We start from the raw sequence: 23,265 nt of genomic DNA on the forward strand, positions 1-23,265 counted from the left end.
ATTAACAGAAATTTCACCTTCTTCTCATTTTTTTCATGGAAACAATAGGTTCTGAGACCTGGGCTCAAATACCATTGGGGTCTGTATGAAGATTCACCTCCTCCTCACTTCCCTGAGTATGAAAAAATTGAAATAATTGAGAAATGTATCTGAAGTGTTATATAACTGAAGAATCAGTGCATGACTGAAGGGTAAAGTGTATAAAAAAGTGGTCAGACTAGCACTGTTGTAAGGGTCAGAGATCTGGGCAGGTAAAACGATGTAAGAAAGGGTACTGGATGTTGCAGAAAGGAGGATATTGAGATGGATAGAATATGTGGAGTAATAAAGCATGATACCATCAGGAATGTGACAATCAGAAGTGCAGCTAAAGTTGGGGAAATCTCAAAGATAATTCAGGAAAAAAACGTTAAAGTGATATGGGAATGTCATGAGAAGAGGTAAACAATGTGGGGAGAAGAATCACATATATATGGAGATTTCAGGGTGAAGGAGAAGAGGATGACCAAAGAGAGAATAAATGGACTGTATGAGGGAAGGAGGATCTAAGGGAGAAAGGATTGACAGGTGATGGGGTGTACAAGAGATGAGAATGGAGGAGACTGGTCCAATATGGCGATCCCAGCATGAAAGAGGGAAAAGCTTTAGAAGAAGAAGTAAAGGTTGGAACATTTTGAAGAGTATTTGGTTTAATATTAAGATCTGCCGCATCAGTGAATTTGCACAGCATTAGTGGAAGAGAGAAACAGTGAGACGACACCATTGTTACACAGCTCCATGGACCAGGATTCAATTGTAGTCAAGTGACTGCCCTCTCCATGTTTTTGACAGTATTCTGGTTTTCCTTATTCATCTCAAGGACTGGCATGTTGGTTTGAATTTCTACCTTAAATTTGCCTGTGTGAACTGGAAGGCTTTGCCCCTACCTTGTTCCAAGTGTTGCCCGGATAGGCTCCAATTCTTCAGAGTCCTGTACAGAATGGGCTGCTTCTGACAAATAACAGAGACAGATATTTTTAGATGCCAGCTGTAAACAGCAATGACTTTCTGCTTTATGAAACAGCAGTATATTTTTAGAGTACGGATAATGTACTGTAATTGTACTGTAAATGTCTTGGAAAATAACAGGCTGTCCTTTAAAACAAAACCTTGAACAAATAACATTTATGTTTATTGCCTTTCCAGTCAGTGGGAATGAAAGTTCTGTTTGGTTCTGGCTAATGGAGGAAGTGCAAGCTTTCTTAAGCAGACAAGAGGTTTTCTTACGGCACAGAAAAATGAAAAAGGACTGGGAGGGCAATGCAGTCTCGGACATACAGCATTTATTTTCAGGCAGACTGGAGGTGCAGTAGGAGAAGACTACAGTAGACTAGCCAGGCAGCTACAAGGGTAATTATTTTAACTAAATCTTTCTCATCAGTACGGAAATGAGAAATGAAAGACTGCAGTGCTCGAGCTTTCCAAGGCTGGAATGTCTGTCTGCCAGACAGGGAGATTTTTTTTTTCAGTTTTAGCAAAGGTTTTATGAGTCACTGTTTAAAGCCCAATGAAATCCTCTGGCATTTGAACAGTAATCATTTTAACTTCTTTGAAAGGACCAATGGCTCACAACACCTTTAGAGCTTGGCTCACGCTGTTCCTCAGTATAAATAAGGTTACTGTGACCTTTTCAAAATTAGGAGGCCATGAGGGGTGGCATAGACGGCGGCAAGCAGTTTTATTTGGGACTTGAAAAGCAGTCCTTATGTCGCAGGATTGATTGTAGCTTCTACTGGGATCTGACATGCTTAGCTAGAGCACAAATCAGTAAAAACACAAACAAACAAAAAAAAATACAATTAAAAGATAAAGACACCCCACCTCAGCACCCACCCCACCTCTACCCTGTGTGAAATAATATACCTTAAAAAAAGAAATGACTGTATGGAGCCGGCGTGGCAAACCAATGAAAACTGAAATAGAAAAGGAAAAGGAAATGAGGAGGTTGAGCTCCTGTCATCACTGACCACAAGACATCCAGTCACCCACAAGACTGGTGATTGAAAGACACTTCCTGATGTTGAGGTGAGATGATATGTCAATCCACATCATCGTGAGCTCAAGTAGAATTACATTAGACAAAATTGATTTCCATGAGTCCAGCGAGAGACCAAGGCAGTTTAGCTATGATGTTACCCATGAGAATCAGCCTCTGCTGGACTGAATGGAAAAAGAGTGTGGAAAGGTCCAGAAGAAGCACGATGTGAGGGGAGAGACAGAGAGACGAATTTCGACAGAGAGGATCAATGAGGGAGAATTTCAGACAAATGGCTAATAGGGATGGCAGAGGGAAGTCACAGAACATGTAAAGGAGAATTTCTGGAACATTTGTCTCCTAGTCAAGCATACAGTATAAGGCACAAGATGATCCAAAGAGATTCTTTTGTTATTTTAAACTGTCCTTTCACTGTGACAAACATCTTTACCACCACACCTGACTTCTGAACCTCCGCTAGTTACATTTTCATAAGGGGGGCTCCTGACCAATTTGGGATCCATGTATGGTGTCAAACGCTTGGGGCTTCTGTTGCCCAGTTAAACCCAACAGACAGATGTAGACACAGGGTAAAAGCAATAAGAAGATCTTTAATTCTTCCTCTTTTAAGCAGGAACTCCAAAGCACCCCAGCCTCGATAAACAGGCAAGAGAATATACAATAACAACAATAATAATAAGAATAATAATAAACACAATAATATAAATAATGTGTCTCTTCCATACCTCCCAACAAGCTCTGTCCTACTCCTCCCGACTCCAGCTCATCTGCTGGGTTCCCATCAGTCCTTTATATAGTCCTTGACCCGGAAGTGCTTCTGTTCTTCCTTCCACGTTACTTGCCAGCACTTCCGGGTCAGATAGAGAATCCCAAATCTTTAATCAGCCCAGAAGTACTGTGGGGCTTCTGTCCTCATGACTTCCCAGTACTTCGGGGCTGCAAAGGAAGCATGACTCCCCATGTCCTTTCACAGTTCCCCCTAGTGGTAGCCTCGGCACCCAACAGGGCTGTGAAACTGGACTCCAAGTCCCAGGATGCCCTGCAGGAATCCGGGGCTCCGCTACACTCCAGGGGAGTTGCCATCTAGAGTTTTTGGGGAGGCACTGTCCTGGAAAAGCTGCCTTCTCCCATCCTTTCATCCTTTGGGCACCCCGACCGGGTTGAGCTGCCAGCCATCCCTCACAATGAAAAAGGTGATGGAGGATGGGAAAGCACGTTAAAACATTGCATACAAAGGCAAAGGCTTGTAAAAAAACTTTGCACAGCATAGCAAACAGAGTGGCAAGAAAAGAAACAAGTGGATAAGGAGGAAGTGGGAGGAAAGCAACACAAAATGTTCTAAGATATGATCTGAGTTAAAGATACAAGAAGAAGGGGTGGAGAACTGGGCCTTAGTACATGCAACGTCTGGAGTCCTGATTCATCAAAGACATCTGCCAAGGTGTTAATGCGTGAAAGTGACCAAGTTAGAAGGAGGTGGGGTGTCCGCTACAACAATAACATCAACATTTATTTCTATAGCACATTTTCATACAAAGGATGTAGCTCAAAGTCAAAGAAATAGTTACAAGCAAAGAAAAAACTAATTAAAATGAGAATAGAATAATAATGAAAACATCAGTACATACAAAATAAATAATACACACTTATATAAAACAGATATATAACTTTTTGCCTTTTAAGTTTCTAAAATGTGAGTCTAAAGATAAGGTCAGAGGGCAACAGAGGACAGGAAAAAAATGACAAAAAACTCCATTAAGAGTTAATGTAACATGCAACACTGCCACCGGCCCACCGCCTCCCTAATTTACGGCATTGTCTAGTATTTCACTAAAAATAACACAAGATAACTAATCATTATAAGTACTCCTACTAAGGCAGTTAAAAGATAAAAATAAATATCATGTAAACAATAAAAACAATAAAACTAGTGGGAAGAGAAAAAGAAAAAAGACAAAAAAAATTATATTATCTTACCATTTGGAGCTAATCTAAGGTGCTGTACACTTCACTTGTAAATATTCTAATACTATCTTCTCTTGTTATTAAAGGAAGAAGAAGAGAGCACAAAGAGAGAAAGGGGAAAAGAATATAAAATTGCAGAAATATAAATAATTATAGTAATTCAGAGAAACAGATGAAGTTATAGACACTCACATGATATATACAACTCTGTGTGATAATCATTTGGTTTAATACCTTTTTTTTTGCAGCTTGCCCTGCATCAATTGCTTCACTCTGCACTCGTCACTTGAGGGGTTTGAGACCAGAGGATTATACACTACAATACAACACAATGCAATATCACTTATACTTTTTTTGTACAGCACTCTTCACTGAGCGCAGGCACAGAGAGCTCTGAACAATTCTCAGGTAAAATACAGATTACACAAATTACTAAATACAGAACTAATACATATAAAGATATAGATTTGTTATATTACACTGAAAACAAAGTAGAACTGGAGTAACATAAGTGGAAACCAGCAATATCTGTTGCCGGTGCCAAGGCTGATGGACTGGTATCCCGGCCAAGAGTCAGGGTTGTTCCTTGCACGAATGGGAGGCTGTAATGAGAGGATGATGATGGATAGGCATCCCATATGGCCAGGAGGCTATTATGAATGAATAAGGGAGAGATTGCCTACCCAGAACAATTCCTTCCCCAGTATACTAGATGGTAACATCCCTTAGGTGGGTTTCTTGATTGCCCACCCGTAGGACCACATGGGGTTTGTAGTTCCAGTGGGCATCCAGAGGCTGCTGCAGAAAGGAGGTGTCCTTATTTTAAGGGGATTCTGCCTAACTCAGAAGTGCTACATGAATGCAATATGGTGGCACAGGAAGTACTCTCAGGTCAGGTATAAGAGAGCCAACTGGAGCTCATCTGGGTGAATCAGAATTGAGAGGCAGAGGGTAACTCTTACCTGGAGGAGTGGAAAAAGGGAAGAGAGCAATATATTGTCTGTGGCTGTAGATCTTGTTCATTTGTGAAGATGCTGTGTTTAATAATCAAAATCCTTTATTTGAACCTGGGACTGTACTGAGTATGTTAATGTCTGGAGTTTAGGACTTGGTAGTACCACTAGTTACACTGTCCATTAATTCATTGATGACTTATGGATTGTTGACAATAGAAAAGATTGAAATTGTAAAAGAGAAAGTCAAAGACAAAGTCAAACATAGTCACAGTCCTGGAGACCTCGGCCAATTAGCTGTAAATCCTCTCCTGGGCATTCTGTGCTGGGCCATCCAGTCTGATGGCAGAATCTTTTTATCCAAAGATTTCAATGCTCCTTTATCTGAGATGAATTTTCCATTGGCTGGAGAGACACTTTCAGTGGTGCAGTGGCACAAAGTGCCACCTCAAGATATGGGGAAGATAAATAGAATAGAGGATGGTTAGTAACAGATTATAAATATTGTATTAATTATATTTTTGTACAAATGACTAACAAACAGAGATGCAGTATGTACAGCTAATCAGCAGTTCTAGTCAGGGTGTTCCAGACTAAAGTTGTGAGTCTTTGGCCTGGATTTAAAAGCTGTTATTGAGTATTTATATTGAGTATTCGTATAAGAGTAAGTAGATCATTCCACAGCTTTAGGGCCCTTTAACTAAAAGCGCGACCTTCCACTCTTATTTTATTAATCCTGGGAATCTTCAGTATCCAGCATCTTACGATCTTAATGTGCGCTCTGGTCTGTAAGTAATGATAAGTTCAGATAAGTAAACACGGCCCTGACCATTAGTTATAAGTTAAAAAGAGGATTTTGAAATTAGCCTTATCCATAGTGGAAGCCAATGTAAGGACTTGAGAACTGGAGTTACGTGTTTGTATTTTCTACTTTGTGTAATAATTCGTGCAGTAGCATTTTGAATTAACTGAAGGCTGCATAAAGAATGATTTGCACAGCCAGTAAATAACGCATTGCAGAAGTCAATTCTTGAAGTCAAATGCTTGAATGCATTTCTCAGTATCCTGCATAATTATAAAATATCTTAATTTTCCATCATTTCTAAGATGGACAAAAGCATGTTTTAGATAGTTTTGTAATGTGTGTTTTAAAAGATGCGCTAGAGTCAAAGATAACACCTGATAGTAATTCCAGCTATTATGACAGAATGTCATTGTGGTTAACATCATCCCTCCAATAAAATATTGTATCTATATGAATATGATGTTAGTATATAAATTTAAAATAAATTGACCAAGTTGAATATTTTTCAGTGTCTTGCCACGATGCTATCTTTACTTTCTATGAGTGCCACAGTTTTGCAATTCTGTCATCAAAATGCGTGTCCTGGTTGCCAGGTGAGTGGTCACAAGTATCACAATGTCGGGTGTCAATTACATGAAGGAGTTAAAAGTTTGCCTCTGGAGGCTATTTTCCTATTCGTGTTTTGAAGATAAAACCTTACCAGAAGTATTCAAACACAGAATATTTTGAAAATGTAAAGAGTATTGAAAAGAAAGCACTGCTACCAGAGTGGAGGCTGTCTCAAGTATTCAATGGGCGAGACCACCTCCTCTCACATTCTTTGCTTTCTTTATTACTCCTTTTTCTGTTGTAACTAATTTGTTAGGAAAAATCTTCCATTTCTTTTTGAATCTGTACTGACATCATTTAGAACAATGTTTGCTTTTTTATTTTTTATTGTTGCCTCTGTTTTATTTCTGGACATTTTTTTGCATTATTCTTCACATGATAAAGTTAAAGCTTATTAATCTGCAATAATATTTTTTGTGAAGTTAATCTGGGTAGCAGCACCTTTTTTGACAAGCAGAAGATGCTAACCTCACAGCAAGAGGTGTTTGAAGACCCCGGAGGTGAAAATATAAACCCTATCACAGGGTTTGAGGTTCCCCAGACTGCTGGGAGGAGATGTGTTGTGGCCTCACAGATGTACTTTAGAGGACAACAGATCTGGCTTTCTCCAAGACACCACTGTATGCAGGTCAAAAATGCAGGAATCTCTAGTGCCACTAGGGAGAGTCCTGCCCATATGACACCAGAGATCAATGTCAGCCAGAACATCACAAGTGCTCACAGCAGAGTACCCAGAGGGCAGCTGGGGCACAGTATAAAAAGGCAATGGATCCTTTGGTCAGGGGAATTTAGAGTTGGAAGACACAGCAGGTGACAAGAGCTCAGCTGGACAGGTAGAGGAAGGAGACCCAAGTAGTGGAAGGTGAGCTGGGGAAACGTGTTAACAGAGTAGCCAGGGGTTACTATTGTTTAGTTAGGCCCTGAGGGTTGAGGTGTTTTGGGTGTACATTATTGTTCCCCTATCACAATTATCAAGACTTTCATATTATAGGCTTTGCTTTGTCAGTTTGGATGCCTTGATTTGTGCTTAGAGTTGCGAGACGTCCCCTGCAAGCCACATTTTTTAATGTGGATTAGACTAAACTTGCAATTTTTCAGTCATCAGGCATTTCTCCTATCTTGAATCAGTGCATTTATGATTCAGAAATATCAAAATGCGGTTTAAGCCCAAGATGACTAATGGGATTGTTGTTCATTTTATTGCTCTTTGAAGTTTCTTGCTATCCTTAGAATGACAACTGGCTATGAATAGTGATTGTGTGGCTGCGGCAGATTCAGCTTGTAAATAAAGGTTTGCCAGCTCAATCTATCATCCTGTTCGACCTTGCTGCTGGTCTTCTTCCCGACCTTTGCTGCTAGATTCTGCACCCTTACAGTTACATTCTCTAGACTACGTAATTCATTTCCAAGTTGCAGTTGATTGAAGACTGTTCTGAAAGCAGTGGGTACAAGACAGAAACCTGCTGTAAGCAAGGCAGCAGTTCATCAGAAGGCCCACTCACAAAGAGACCCATTTAAAATCATCAATTAATCTACTGTATGTAATATAACCAGACTGAACAAAGTAAAGAGTTGGGGCATCGGCCAGCTGAACCCCATTTAATAGGCACGCTATTAAATAAAACAATAACACAACCAGCTGAAAATGGCAATGTGAACTTTGATGGTCTGTTGCCTCCTCTAAAGGCAATTATTGCAATAAAAGTCCTCTCATAACTCCTATTCAGAATATAAAACAAAAGCAGTGAGGTTACACTTGCCAAATTTTGTAAAGGGGTGGCTTTACTAATAACCCATCATCCATCCATTACCCAACCCGCTATATCCTAACTACAGGGTCACAGGGGTCTGCTGGAGCCAATCCCAGCCAACACAGGGCACAAGGCAGGAAACAAACCTTGGGCACGCACACACACACCCACCAAGCACAATCTAGAATCGCCAGTCCACCTAACCTGCATGTCTTTGGACTGTGGAAGGAAACAGGAGTACCCGGAGGAAACCCATGCAGACATGGGGAGAACATGCAAACTCCACGCAGGGAGCACCCGGGAAGCGAATCCGGGTCTCCTAACTGCGAGGCAGCAGCGCTACCCCCTGCACCACCATGTTGCCCTTAAACCCATCAGACATACATAAAAAAACATTAAAGAATGAGAAAATAAACTTGAAAGATTTTTTTTCAGTAAACGTTCACCCCACTGCAGTATTTAAATAGCCTACAGTCCAGAAAAAATAACTTCCAAATTTCTTAAACCCACATCAATTAATTCAAACTCCAAAATATACATACATCTTATACATTTTGTAACCAATAGGGGGTGCCACTTAGCTCTAATCCCCAGACACATTCACACCCAAACCCGCAATGAGTTCAAATATAGTTCCTTTTTTATTAATAAATGTCATCTTCATAGATCAAATAAAGACAACCAAAGAGAACAGGCCAGAAAAACAATCCTCTTTCTTTGCATTCCTCCCATCAAGCCCCGTCCACCTTCTCTAGACTGCATAGTTAAGATGATCCATCCACCCATCCATTTTCCAACCCGTTGAATCTGAACACAGGGTCATGGGGGTCTGCTGGAGCCAATCCCAGCCAACACAGGGCACAAGGCAGGAACCAATCCTGGGCAGGGTGCCAACCTACCGCAGGACGATTAAAATGATGTGACTTCAAATTTATCTTTGATCATGCTGTACTTCCAGGGTTAGGATGTGGCCTGTAGGAAGCACTTCCAGGCCAAATATAGGAGAGTATATCCCCCTGCAGCCCCCCTGGAGCCACCCATGGAACCCAACAAGGCTCCATCCATCCATCCATCCATCCTCTTCCACTCACAATTAACTGATACACAAACACATCCCAAATAAGTTGTACATCCTGACAACACTGATCACAACAAACATATTCACAAACCACCTCAACACATATCCCAATAAACGCCAATCTTTAACAACAAGCAACACACGTCACAAAACATAATTCCTTATACTTCACAAAGTTTCACTGACACAAAACACAATACATCAACACATAAAACAAACCCCAGACTTCCCTGATTCACACCAAAATCAGTTGCAGAATTTCTCTAGATCTCTTGTACTGAATAATCAGCAAACAGGTCCATATATATGCTGGATGGGCTGGCATCCCAACTAGGATGGAAGATGGATTCTTACCCGGTTGAGAGGCCATAACAGAAAGATTACAGGAAAGGAGGTGCAATCTGGCTAGATTGAAGGTAGATTCCTATCTCAGCTGGTACAAACAAATAATACAATACAATACAATACAGTTTATTTTTGTATAGCCCAAAATCACACAGGAAGTGCCGCAATGGGCTTTAACAGACCCTGCCTCTTGACAGCCCCCCAGCCTTGACTCTCTGAGAAGACAAGGAAAAACTCCCAAAAAAAACCTTGTAGGGAAAAATGGAAGAAACCTTGGGAAAGGCAGTTCAAAGAGAGACCCCTTTCCAGGTAGGTTGGGCGTACAGTGGGTGTCAATAGAAGGGGGTCAATACAATACAATACACAGAACAGAACAAATCCTTAATGCAGCATAATAATAAAAATTTTAGAAGTACGAATCAGAATTTAACAGTAGATGATATCACATAATAAGATTTGGATATTTTTAGAGTCCTGGAGAACCCATCTATCAAGCTGCCTCCCCATTTGGCCATTCCACGGCTGAAACATTGCTCGGCCAGCCAATCCAATGAAAGGACCCCTTTTTCCCATGATTCCTGTGATCCTCCATCAGGGATGACTTTACCACAGGCAGGCAAACAACTTTGCAGGTGGGCCGTGGCACCAATTGCCAAATAATGGATGGGCAATTCATTCCTCAGTATAAAAGGGTGCAGTGCTTCTTTGGTTTGGGCCCATTACAGACATGCGCAGGGTGGTCTGGCAATTGAGTTTTGAAGGGCATCCCTGACAGGGTGTTACCAGGGGGCAGTATTAGGAGTAACTCTCCATGTTTTAAGGGCCTTCCATCTGATCCGGAAGTGCTTCTGTTACATAGCACCATAACCCTGGAAGTACTCCCAGGCACAGCATAAAACAATCTGTGTCATTCCTGAAAGGGGAACCATAGTTGGGAGGGAGTGAGACGACACTTGTGGAGGAGGAAGGAAGAAGATAAATTAATTGGTATGCACTGTATTACTGATATGAAGTCTGGAAAAGGTATTGTTGTTAATAAATCTTAATTTAAAATAGTTTGGAACTATCTGTGGGCAAGTTGTGCCTGAAGTCTGGGCAACAAGGCCTCTCCTGGTGGACACAATATTTATTTATTTTTTATTAATTTTATTACAATCCATACAAAGCAATCAAGTTTTTTCAAAAAAAAATTAGTTAAGAACAGATCGATCCCCACCCTGAGAGAGAGAGCAAGCCAAGCGTAAAATTTAAGGCTTGTAAACATACCTAAATTAATAAATTCTCTGTGCTTTATAAACTTATTTTAAAATATTACTGATTAGATCCTGCCATGTTTTGAAAAAAGTCTGTACGGATCCTCTAACTGAGTATTTGATTTTTCCAATTTCAAATAATATAACACATCAGTTTCCCACTGACTTAAAAGAGGAGAGTTTGGGTTCTTCCAGTTTATCAGAATAAGTCTGCGTGCCAACAGTGTAGTGAATGCAATCACAATTTGTTTGTCTTTCTCCACTTTAAGACCCTCTGGAAGAACCCCAAACACAGCTGTTAATGGGTTAGGAGGGATTGTGAGTCCAAGGCTGTCTGAAGGTAATTAAAATTTTTGTCCAGAATAATGTTAATTTGGTGCAGGCCCAGAACATGTGACCTAGTGAGGCTGGGGCTTTTGCAGCGTTCACAGGTTGGATCATGCCCTGGAAACATTTTGGAGAGTTTTAGTCGAGACAGATGTGCTCGATATATAATTTTGAGTTGTATAATTGTATGCTTTGCGCATATGGAGCTCGAGTGAATTCTCTGCATTGCTACTTTCCACTCCTTTTCTGATATATTAATTGAGAGATCTTTTCCCAGTGTCCTCTTGGATCTTTGAAAGGAAGGGATTGTAAAAGGATTTTATATATTGTAGAGATGGAGTCTAACTCCTTGAAATTGAGCAATATTTTTCCAGCATGGATGAGGGTGCAAGATGAGGAAAATCTGGAAGGTTCTGTTTAACAAAGTTCCTGATTTGAAGATAGTGAAAGAAATGTGTAGCTGGAATGTTAAATTTGGAATGTAATTGTTCATAGGATGCAAAGGCGTTGTCTATATAAAGATCTCTAAGCAAGTTAATTCCAAATTTTTCCAGATATTAAAACTGCATATGTTTGTGAAGGTTGAAAGAGGTGGTTCTCTTGCAAGGGTGCCACAGATAGAAGCTTCTCCGTCTTAAAATGCTTTCTACATTGGTTCCAGATTCTAAGTGAGTGGAGCACAATTGGGTTATTAGTGTATTGCCGATAACGTGTGTTTATTGGAGCACAGAGCAAGGAATACAAAGAAGTACTGCAGGATTTTACTTCTATTGCGGTCCAAGCCTGTGTATGTTCTTCTATTTGTGTCCAGGTTCTTATCGCTGTATATTTGCTGCCCAGTAATAAAACTGGAAGTTAGGTAGAGCCATGCCGCCTTCTGCCTTTTGTCTTTGTAGGGTCGCTCTTTTGATGCGTGGATGTTTTGAATTCCAAATAAATGAGGTTATTGTTGAATCTAATTGCTTAAAGAATGATTTATTAATGTATATTGGGATGTTTTGAAATAAAAAGGAGCTTAGGAAGAATATTCATCTTAACAGTGTTAATTCTTCCAGCTAGTGTGAGATGAAGGGTTGACCATCTATGCAAGTCTTGTTTAATTTTTTCCATGCAGGCGAAATTTTGTTGATAAAGAGCTTTATGTTTACTTGTGATGTTTACCCGAGGTATTTAAACTGTTCTGCAATGATAAAAGGTAGGGTGTCTAATCTAATATTATATGCTTGAGAATTCACTGGAAAGAGTACACTTTTATTCAGATTAATTCTGAGACCAGAGATCTTTTGAAATTCTGTGAGTGCTGCTAAGACTGCAGGCACAGAATTTTCTGGGTCGATATATACAGTACCATGTCATCTGCATATAATGAGATTTTCTGTTCCAGTCCTTCTCTGCTAATCCCCTTTATCTGATCAGTATTTCGACAATGTATTGCCAGTGGTTCAATGGCAATGCAAACAGCAGCGGTGACAAGGGCATCCTTGTCTAGTGCCACGTTCTAGTTTAAAGTAGTCTGAGCAAATGTTGTTGATGCAAACTGAAGCTTCTGGGTTAGTATACAGTAATTTAATCCATGCACAAATGTTGGGCCAAACCCAAACTTCTCCAATGTAGTAAAAGGTATTTCCATTCAATCATGTCGAATGCTTTTCTGCATCCAATGATAATAATATTTCTGGGGTGTTTGATTTAGTTGGTGAGTATATTACATTAAACAGGCGTCGAAGATTTGAAGATAAGTGCGGCCCCTAATAAATCCAGTTTGGTCTTGTGATATTACGAGGGAGCACTTTCTCCATCCTTCTAGCTATGATTTTAGAGAGTATTTTAACGTCGTTATTCAGAAGTGAAATTGGTCTGTATGATGCACATTGTAATAAGTCCTTATTTTGTTTTGGAAAGACAGTGATTAGTGCTTGGCGAAAGGTTTGTGGAAGAGATTGGTTATCTCTGGCTTCTGTAAATGTTGCTAATAGGAGGGAGCTAGCTGAGCGGAGAATTTCTTGTAAAACTCTGCAGGGTAGCCATCAGGGCCTGCTGCTTTCCACCTTGGAGTGACTTTATAGCATCTAGTAATTCTGATAATGCAGAGGTTTATCAAGTTCCTCCACACTAAAGCGTCTATTTGTGGTATCTGTAATGTATCCAGAAATGCATTAGATTGTGTATTGTCTTCTTTAAACTCAGTAGTATATAGGGATTTATAGTAGTCTCTGAAAGTGTGCATTATATTTTTGTGTTCGATGATTTTATCTCCGTTAGTGTTAGTGATTACGAGATTGCGTTGCACTTCTTGCTTGTGAATTTGTTGAGCTAAAAGCTTATTAGCTTTCTCTCCATGTTCATAATAATGATGTCTGGATTTGTAAATTAGTTGTTCAGTTTCTTTAGTTGTCAAGAGGTTTAATTCTGAATGTAGAGCCTGCCTCCTCTATGTAGAGTCTCGCTTGGTAGTCTGGCATGTTCTTCATCTATTTTAGTAATTTCGCTTTTATCTCTGCTACTTTCTTGGCCTCGGATTTATTTCTGTGGGAAAGATATGAGATAATCTGTCCTCTTAAGAAGGCCTTAAGAGTTTCCCAGAGTATTCCTGCAGAGATCTCAGGGGATGTATTTGTCTCTAGAAAGAATTTGATTTGTTTGGATATAAATTCCGTACAATTCTCGTCAGCTAATAGAAGCGTGTTGAGGTGCCATCTGCGGGGTGAGTGTATGGGGCTTAGTAATTTCAGCTCCAAGATCATAGGTGCATGGTCAGAAATAACAATAGCATCGTATTTACAAGATTTAATCTTAGGCAAGAAGTTATTGTCTATAAAGAAGTAATCAATCCTTGAGTAGCAATGATGTACTGGTGAGTAGAAAGAATATGTTCTTGAATTTGGGTTTAAAACCTCCAGGGGTCTGATAAGTTGTGATCAGTTATAAACTTTGTAATTATCTTTGCGTGTTAGATGCGTTCCCCTATGGAGGAAGTCCTATCTAAAAGTGGATTTAGAACACAATTAAAGTCCCCAGCCATTATAACTTTATGAGTGTTCAGATTGGGAATGGATGCAAATAAATTTTGTATAAATTCCTTATCATCAACATTAGGTGCATAAACATTTATCAAGATCATTTTACAGTTATCCATCCATTACCCAACCCGCTGAATCCGAACACAGGGTCATGGGGGTCTGCTGGAGCCAATCCCAGCCAACACAGGGCACAAGGCAGGAACCAATCCAGGGCAGGGTGCCAACCCACCGCAGGAAACACACAAACACACCCACACACCAAGCACACACTAGGGCCAATTTAGAATCACCAATCCACCTAACCTGCATGTCTTTGGACTGTGGGAGGAAACGGAGCGCCCGGAGGAAACCCACGCAGACACGGGGAGATTTTACAGTTAGATAAGTCTCCCATAACCATTACATATCTCCCTTCAGGATCCAATACTACATCTGATGCTACAAATGTTCTGTGTATGAGAATTCCCACACCTCTAGTTTTCTTCGTAAAGCTAGTATGGAACATTTGGCCAGTCCAGTCTTTTTGCGGCCGGAACTGATCCTTGCTTAATAAGTGGGTTTCCTGTAAAAATACTATTTTAGCATTTAGACCTGTTAGGTGAGGGAGTACTTTCTTTCTCTTTCATTTGTGATTTAGGCCTTTAACATTCCAGCTTACGAAGTTAACTGTCCCATCATGGAGACACTGATTCTGAGTTTTTGATGTCATTTTATAGTCTTATTATAATTATAAAGACTGAGATGATAGATTAGGTATAGATCAGGCCTGCTCTCTTTCTCCCCCCTTAACCCCCACCCTCCCTTTTTGCACTTAAAATATATATATAGTCTTCAGCAATTTTAGTGCATTAAGATGATACACCCAGATAATAAACCCGGGGGATGGTGTTAAAAATGTGTCCAGAAGAAGCATAACAAGTCTTAATACAGTAATAGCAATAACAGTAAACCAAGGGTATGATATTGAACAGTCTCGTTTAGGGTAGAGATGAAATAATTAGAAAAGAAAAAGAAAAAAAAAGAATAATTAAGCACAATAAAACATAAACAGATAGCGCCCTAGTAATACTAAGTAATAATGAGAATATATTAGAATATATGCTGATAAAAACCCGTATTTTAAAGCGAATAGATCACAGACAAAAGATTATTAATCTTTGCTTTATCATTAACCGCCATGACTCACTATTATGTATCAGAATAGTCCCGGGATCAGCTTTCTTAATTCCTTTTCTGCTGCTTCCTTGCTAGCGAAGACATAGAATTGACCCTGCCATTCCACTTTCAGTTTTGCCGGATACAGGAAGCTGTATTTGACACTGGCTTGCCGTAGCCACTGTTTAATATTATAGAAGGCTGCGCGTTTAGTAGCTGTTGCTGGAGAGAAGTTAGGGAAGATAAGAATGTGGTTATTTTCATATATAATATCTTCCTTGTTTCTGAGGAGTGCCATCACCTCTAGCTTAAATGATAATCGTTCAAAACGAACTATAAAAGATCTTGGTTGGGGTCTGACGGTGTTTGATCCACGTACGCGGTAAGCTGCTGCTATCTCAGATTCTGCTTTAAAGTCATCCCTGATTATTTTAGAAAAAAGTTCAGCTGCGAATTTCACAGGGTTTGAACTTTCTCGATTCTCCGGCAGACCTTCAATTCTGACATTATACCTTCTACTCCCATCTTCTAAAGCAGCCAGTCTGTTTTTTCTCCAATGTCGGAACTGACATTTACTGCTTTCCTCGGCACTGGCAGCTAAATGTTCGGCCATTTCAATCTGATTCGTGAATGTCTCCATGAAATGCTCCAATTGATCAGTAAGCGTGCTCAGTTTAACCAAGTTTTCCTGAATGCGCTCTTCAATTTTACCCAGCACCTGTCGAAGCTCAAGTTGCACCTCTTGACGTAGCCTTTCATTTGCCTGTTGGAATTCCTGTCGCAGCCTTTCATTTGCCTGTTGGAATTCCTGTCGCAGCCATTCATTGGCCTGTTTCATCTCCTGTTTCAATTCCTGTTTCAGTCTCTCATGTGCCTTTGCACTTGCTTTCTCATTAGCCTTCTTGCATTTCTTTATATCTTGCGTGAGCTTAGCGAGCAACACCTTCAGTTCAGATAGTTCAATTGTGCTTTCTTGTACTGTAGATGAAGCAGCAGACTTTGCTGTAGCCGGTGTCCCTGCTGCTCCAGGCTCGTGTAATTGCATAATTTAAGCTGCGGACTTCAAGGCCCTTTCCAGTTTCACGTGATCTTCTCCAATCGGCGAGCTATCCAGATCTGCACTCACGATCGCACCTTTGCTCCCCTTTTCGCTTTCAGCCGGCGACGATGTAGTGGACCGTGGTCCCGAGGAGTCTGTACTTTCGCCCATCTGATCCAGGTCTGTCTCTGAAAGGCCGTATCTAGAACTGGGGCTTGCTGATCGCAGCTTGGGTGTAGCTTTAGTTTTCGATTCTTTCGAACCCCCCTTCTTGTTGGCCATTTTTATATGTGCTTACATATACTGTAGCAGTCCCTCTCGGGTTGAATAAATACAGGATATCTCAGGATAATAAGCAAATAATATGAAAAATAACACCACTGCTAACGGAGCTCCACTTCAGACGTCCATCTCTCGCATCGGACGAGACCAACACAATATTTAAAGGAAAAAATAAAGGTGAGCTCAATGAATAGATATGAAATCCTTCACCATTTTCTATCTATCTATCTATCTATCTATCTATCTATCTATCTATCTATCTATCTATCTATCTATCTATCTATCTATCTATCTATCTATCTATCTATCTAGCTAGCTAGCTAGCTAGCTAGCTATCTATGATAGTGCCATTTATATCCAATTTATTTATCTATCTCTCTCTATGGCACCCTTCTTGTGTATCTATTTATAAAGACACAGTCTGAATTGTGTTTTTGACATGAACATTTCCCCATTACATAACAAGGCACTATGGAAGGATCATCCACCTCCTTCTAACTTGGTCACTTTCATACATTAACACCTTGGCAGATGCTTTTAATGAAGTGGCACTCCAGACTTTCAATGCACAAAGGCCCAGTTGTCTACCTCTTTCTCTTGTATCTTTAACTGATATAATTTCTCAGAACGTGTTGTGTTGCTTTCGTCCCGCTTTCTCCGCACCCACTTATTTTTTTTCTCTCCACTCCATTTTCTACATTGTTGAAAGTTTTGTACACGCCATTGCCTTTATATTTAATGTTTTAACGTTCCTTCCCATCCTCCTTCACTTTTTCCCATAGATAGATAGATAGATAGATACTTTATTAATCCCAAGGGGAAATTCACATAATCCAGCAGCAGTATACTGATACAAAGAAACAATATTAAATTAAATAGTAATAAAAATGAAAAGAATTAAAATAAAATTAATGTTCGCATTTACTCCCCCGGGTGGAATTGAAGAGTCGCATAGTGTGGGGGAGGAACGATCTCCTCAGTCTGTCAGTGGAACAGGACAGTGACAAAAGTCTGTCACTGAAGCTGCTCCTCTGTCTGGAGATGATCCTGTTAAGTGGATGCAGTGGATTCTTCATGATTGACAGGAGTTTGCTTAGTGCCTGTCGCTCTGCCACAGATGTTAAACTGTCCAACTTTACTCCTACAATAGAGCCTGCCTTCTTAACAAGTTTGTCCAGGCGTGAGGCGTCTTTCATCTTTATGCTGCCACCCCAGCACACCACCGCGTAGAAGAGGGCACTCGCCACAACCGTCTGGTAGAACATCTGCAGCATCTTACTGCAGATGTTAAAGGATGCCAACCTTTTTAGAAAGTATAGTCTGCTCTGACCTTTCTTACATAGAGCATCAGTATTGGCAGTCCAGTCCAATTTGTCATCCAGTCTGCACTCCCAGATATTTATAGGTCTGCACCCTCTGCACACAGTCACCTCTGATGATCACAGGGTCCATGAGGGGTCTGGGCCTCCTTACACAGATCCCAAAATGGTCAGGGGCCCCCTGATGAAAATGTAACTAGTAGAGTTTTAGAAGCTGAACTCAGGTGTGGTGGTGAGGATTATAGTCCCAGTGAAAGGACAGTTTCTGAATAATATTGACTTTTAAGGGGTCATTCGGAGACCTTTGGACATCCTAAATCTATTTTTATTATGAATTTCTTCTCTAGTCTGCTTTATTTAGACTTAGTGATAGGTATTAGCCTATATGGGCTGCTTCAGTTAGGATATTAAACAGTGTCCCTCAGTACTTGACTGGAAGTACTTTTGCAAGAGAACACAGAAGTGTCGTATTGATTTTCCTCATCCCATCATTTTTCTTTCAAATCAAAAAAAAAAACTTCTCATCAAATATGTTTTCTTTGCATAGAAAAAAAATCTCACAATTTTTTTTCCTCAACCGTGTCACTTAAGGGGTTCCATAAGCACCTAACATGGTTCCCCATTGCATGGTATTTTCCCGACTAATTGTCTATGTGTTTTCAGTTGGTCCTGTGCCTTTTACTGGTTTGCTGAGATGCCCACATTTGAACTTTTACTGCTGGTTGGATGAACAACTTTGGGCCAATGGTTTCTTCTGCTAGTCATATGTTGGCTTTTATTCTAAATGTAATTTTTGTTTTACGCACGGATTCAAGTACTTTTTCATTCTAGATAAGTTAATAGCCTTTCTCCTCTGTTGCTGTAAAGCACTTCATCCATTCATTTGCATGCAATGTGTGAGATTCTCCTACATGGCATACTTTGTACTTAATTGAATCAATATTAAACATTAACATTAATAAAGTATATTTATCTCTCTCTCCACCTATTACAGGTGCTCTACTACTTACGTCCTTTGGCTACATTTCTCTACTTTTTCAAGAGTGTCGCTATTTCCTAGTTTCTCTGAAATGGTGCATATGCATGGGTCAGAGTTCCCACATCAAGTTTTCTTTTGTAAATCCTGACATTTCTTTGGGAATTTGTGTACAAATATTTCAATCCTCATTTTGTGCATATGCAAGTTTCATAAATGACACCCCTGGTGATAAGCCTCAGTGGTGGTGACACAATCCAGAATTGTAGTCTGACATTCCCAACTCTCTCACATGGCAGGTCATTTTGAGCTATGCCACTAGCAGACAATTTATTTTTGATTTTGTTATGTTGTTTAGAATATGTGCTTATCAGCAAGAGGGTGATTTTTATTCAGACTTGATTAAGAGGTGGCAACCGCGCTGTGTTTGAAAAGGCTGCTTTCTGCTGGACACAATAAAAAAAGTCGTGAAGCTTCTGAATATATTAACATTACCAATAAGCAATCATGGAAATGACCCATCGTCGCACAAAAATAGGATTATTTTGTTATGTGTCATCTGGTGGGTTCTTTCTTTATGGCATGACATAAGTAAGTTTAACATTGTAATAGATAGGACCTCTGCTGTAGGGTCAGGCTTTTGCATCTGCAAAACAGGTAAAAATTGATTGTGTTGAAGTCCCACCTGTCGAGATTTGCTGATTACATTTCATTAATAGACAGATGTTATTACTTCTTCTACTGATCATATTCTTTATTTTCTAGATATAACTGGGCAAATAAAACAATTTCTTCAATCTTATGAGTAAGGGTCTATATGATGGCACATCAAATCATACATTTTTGTTTTCATAAAAAGTGTGTATTGTGTGACAAAAATTTAGGAAGTCTGTGGTGGATTGGCACCCTGCCCGGGTTTGGTTCCTGCCTTATGCCCTGTGTTGGCTGGGATTGGCTCCAGCAGATCCCCGTGACCCTGTGTTCGGATTCAGCGTGTTAGGAAATGGATGGATGGATGGAAATTTAGGAAGTCTTTAGAAATTGTCATCTGCTACCAGTTATTATGTACAGTATATCTCAATTCTGTGTTGAACATTAGACATTCAGGAAAGAAAAAAAAATGTAATGATCCAAAACCTGTTTCAGCTAGCAACAAGAAAGAGAGATCACAAGCATGCAAATTACACATTTCTTCTAATTAAAATAAACTTAAAATATATAATAATATAGTTAATTTCCTGTTATTAGGAAACATGTTCAGACCTAGCCAAAGGCTGAAGATGTTCCTGAAAAACAACTGAATCCACCATACAAACCTCCATACTATGTCTAGTCCCATTAAGCTCCTGTCCAAGCATGCCAAACCTCCAAGTCAACCAAACTAAGTAACTATGCAGACAATAACTTAATACCTTAGTTAATGAATCCTCAGAAAAAGAAGCTCCATTGTAAAAGAAATCAGCGTAAAATGCACGAGTGTGCATTCGAAAATGAATGTACTCTTCCACTAGACTGCTAGTGTGTGTACTGTAGAATGCAGCTATTTGTTATTTTAAACATCCCTGATGGTCAATCAATAAGGTGTGTCCAATCCCTCTGAGCAATCTGATTGGTCTGTTGTCAGTTTGACTTTGGTGACACAATGAAAGAGGAATTTCAAGTGTGAGACGAATGAGGAGAAGTAAAGGCATATGGGGTACACTGAGATAGTCGTTTTCAATGATGGCAAGTATAAAACCGAACAGGAGCTGAGTAAAGTACCTCAAAAATGATGATGGAATCTGAGAAGCAGGATTTACGGGAATGTGCTCAAGGGAATAAGCAAATACAAAGGAAAGGCACCGAATGTACATGTATGGCAAAAGATAGCAAATATTTTCTAATAATTCTATTCTACAGGTACCATGACTAGTATATTTATAAAGTAATAAATTATAATTTGCTCAGTATATTGTGAAAATGTTAAGAAATACCTTCAGAAACTAAAATCAGTGCAGAATCTGTAGAAAGTCAATACTACGTAGCAGAATCACTGGGATTAGCATTCAGCCATAAAAAGAGCCAGTGCAGAGAGTGGAAGATGGGGGCATGGACAGACAACCTTCTTTTCTGCTAAAATTCATTAACCCAGGTGATTCTTCTAAGGAGTTCTGCCATGGATCACCTCATTGAGTTGTGAGAAGTGAAGCAGATGGTATTGTCTTTGATCCCAAGTAAGCAGTGTGAATGTGCATGCAGTGAACAAGGCAGATTAGAGTGCATAAAGCAGCATGAAAGGAGCTGTTGAAAACTTGGGTGGCAGCAGTGGCCTAGGAGGGAGACAGTAGTTTTAGCCACAGTATAGCAGTCCATTTAAAGGCCACCTTCCCTCAACTTTGAAGTGCTAGTCCATTCTTCCATCTTTCAACCTTGGGACCATATTATTCCATTGAGACATCTACCTCCGATGATGTTATTGAACTAAAGTCTTACTTTGTTAATGGAGGTATTGCATCAAAGTATCTCACAACACTTTCAGAAAATTAAGCATGAGGTCCATCAATTGTGTGTTTTAAATTCACAAGGAAAACAAGATGTTACAAATATACAAGTAACTAACATAAACTTGAAAACTCCTCTCAGAGTGCCTGTGATAGTTTTGTGTTTGCTGTTCATGCATTAACGATGCATCTCTTAGAGCTTTGGTTATTACATTACATATTTAAATACACGATTTTGGGCCACAGAACTCAACACTTTTTGGATTAGACATAGTTTTCTAATGGTTTTATACTTTCTGTGTCTTTCTTGTGTGGTATCTTTATTTTCCTTGCCCCTGCTATTTTTGAGCATTCATTTTTATGGCATTGTTATGCAACAAAACTCAGGTGTGCAGTGTTGAAGTTCTCCCCTCATTGGGATAAAAGGTTAACACCATATTCTTTCCAGTAATCTGAGTTTACAGATAGATCAAAGTAATCTCTGTGGGGTTGTTAGTATTATTAATTGGCATTACAGAACCTTTTTCTGGCTACAACTTTGACCTTTGGTTTAGCAATTTGCTTTAGAGGAAATATTGGACCAATTCTCAGTGTAAAATTCTTTTCTGGTTTTCTGACAATTCTCCCCCTGCTCACCTCAATTATTTCAAGGTTGACTTTCTTTCTTTAGGCAAACATAGCATAATAATGAGGATAGCTTCAACTATACCTGTATACCTGGTACTCGTCACACTCACATACAGAGACTGATCCTTCAGGACTTCTTTCCCAGTGATTCTTGAGTTCACAGTCAACTTCTACTGGCTTCCACCAGACAGCTCACTTTCAAACCTGTAAAGGGGATCCTCATGACTTGGGGATAAGAAACTGACATAAATATTCTTGAGCCAGTTGAAAGTACCTTCTCCTGTCTCTGGATCTATTAAAGATCTATGAGTGACTTCAGCAATTACAAAATGCCCATTTTTAAGTTCATAACCAGATTTATTTTGGGATTTTATTCATTTTAGTTTCTCCAAGACTGTAGATGTTAGAATTCATTTCATTATTTTAGTTATTTACTGCATTGAAAAAATTCATATATTTGCATGTAAATTTGTTTTTTTCTTATTTTTCTATTTTCAAGATATGATCCTGGATCAGCAGGAAGTTTCCGGTCAATTGGATGAAGAAGTACGAAGGAAAATACGGGAGGCTCTTCTAAAACAGCATCATCATCAGAACCAGAAGAAACTCAGCAACAGGATCCCAATTGTTCGATCTTTCGCAGACATTGGCAAAAAACAGTCAGAGCCTGGTTCTATGGACAAGAATGGTAAGGGTGGATTCAGAGTTTAAATAATTTCTTGTGAATTGATCTCTTAATGGTGACCTGGTAATGATCAGGAACTCTCTTTAGGCTCAGTGATAATACCCCAAGCGCAGTATTTTATCCTTCTTCTGTTACTACCCACCCCATTACCACAGCTCACCTCCTCACTCCAAGCCAAACTCAGTAAGCAGCAGGTGTTCTGGTTTTATATTTGATGGTGAATCTATTGAGTTTACAAGGGATGCCCAAAACCCTTTTATGGTTTGATTGGAGAACAATGAACCCAGCAGCCAATTATGTTTGTCCCATCAAGCTGATTTTACATCCTAAGGAAAGTTGCTCTCCATATGCTCATGATCTAGTGCTTAGTTCAAAAATCCATAAGGAACAACATTATCCTTACTTGCCCAGCTGCTATAAAATAAAACAAAGTAATACAAGCAGGTCATTTTGTATATATTAAGAGATAGATTTTATCAAGTGATAAACAGGAGAGCTAATAGAGGTAGTTACCAGCATACACAAAATATTGTAACATTGTAAATATTACCCGCAAGTGCC

The 23,265-nt window shown here is 39.6% G+C and overlaps 1 protein-coding gene across 1 annotated transcript in view; it reads left to right on the forward strand.

Annotated features, from left to right (window-relative positions):
- The window catches only part of LOC120531773 (sodium-driven chloride bicarbonate exchanger-like), a 337,177-nt gene that overhangs the window by 214,670 nt on the left and 99,242 nt on the right, over positions 1 to 23,265 (forward strand). The window contains 1 exon segment of the mRNA XM_039757493.1: positions 22,519 to 22,707. Within this exon segment, the coding sequence (XP_039613427.1) occupies positions 22,519 to 22,707 (189 nt within the window).

This window comes from Polypterus senegalus, chromosome 6 (assembly GCF_016835505.1).
Source record: "Polypterus senegalus isolate Bchr_013 chromosome 6, ASM1683550v1, whole genome shotgun sequence".
Classification (NCBI taxonomy): Eukaryota; Metazoa; Chordata; class Cladistia; order Polypteriformes; family Polypteridae; genus Polypterus; species Polypterus senegalus.